Source organism: Macrobrachium nipponense, chromosome 1, assembly GCF_015104395.2.
Source record: "Macrobrachium nipponense isolate FS-2020 chromosome 1, ASM1510439v2, whole genome shotgun sequence".
NCBI classification, from domain to species: Eukaryota; Metazoa; Arthropoda; class Malacostraca; order Decapoda; family Palaemonidae; genus Macrobrachium; species Macrobrachium nipponense.
The window spans coordinates 41,774,951-41,775,968 of NC_087200.1; the positions used below are offsets into that span (position 1 = coordinate 41,774,951).

At 41.4% G+C, this 1,018-nt stretch overlaps 1 protein-coding gene across 1 annotated transcript; it reads left to right on the top strand.

Annotated features, from left to right (window-relative positions):
* LOC135218753 (uncharacterized) lies at window positions 1-723 on the top strand. The gene is made up of 2 exons (XM_064255203.1): window positions 1-114; window positions 400-723. The coding sequence occupies exons 1-2, from the start codon at window positions 1-3 to the stop codon at window positions 721-723; spliced, it is 438 nt and encodes a 145-aa protein (XP_064111273.1).
* The last annotated feature ends 295 nt before the right edge of the window (window positions 724-1,018 follow it).

A 1,018-nucleotide genomic window follows, 5' to 3' on the forward strand; every position in this document is an offset into this window, starting at 1 on the left:
ATGAAAAATAGTAAAGCGGTGGGATCGGATGGCATACCTGCAGAAGCCTGGAAGGCTCCTGATGAGGAAGGAATTGACATATTGTGGCAGTTAATGAAAAAAAGATTATGGAAAGTGAGACGATATCCGAAAAATGGAGAGAAAGCATATTAACCCCAATATTCAAAGAGAAAGAGGACATTCAATGTTGTAAAAATTACGAGGAATAAAGCTCATGACACATACACTAAAGGTATTTGAAAGAATTATGGATGAAAGATTACAGCAACAAGTTTTCATTGGTAGACAGCAACTAGGATTCATGAAGGGGCTCAGCACTGTGGATGATATTTTCGCTCTAGGACATATTATGGAAAAGTACAGAGTGAAGCAAAATGTCTTGCATTATGACCTTTACAGAACCTGAGAAGGCATATGACAGAGTACCACGTCAGGAAATATGGAGATGTCAGGGAGAGAAGAGTGATGGAGAAGTATGTCAGAATGATCAGGGAGATATATAGAAATGTAAAGACCAGCGTCAGATCTACAGTTGGAAGAACAGAAAATTTCCAAGTTGGAGTCGGGCTAAATCAGGGGTCTGCTCTAAGCCCACTTCTGTTCGTCTTGGATGTGTTAACAGAGGATGTTAGGGAGGAGCCACCATGGTGTCTGCTCTATGTAGGGAAGAACTGGAGGGAAAGCTTGAAAGATGGAGATATGCCTTGGAGAGTAGAGGTTTAAGAATAGGCAGGAAAAAGACATTATGACAACCGAATTGGATGGCGACCAGCAAACAACATTCAAATTAGGAAGAGGAAACATCAAAAGGGTCCATAAATTTAATTACCTTGGCTCAGTGATTGACAATGAAAGGAACATGGAAGAGGAAATTAACAACCGGATTCAGTGTGGTTGGAACAACTGGGGGAAGGTGCCTTGTGTCATATGTGATAGGAAAGTCCCTATAAGATTAAAGGGCAGAGTGCACAAGGCAGTGGTTAGACCAGCAATGACATATGGATTGGAAGCAGCACCT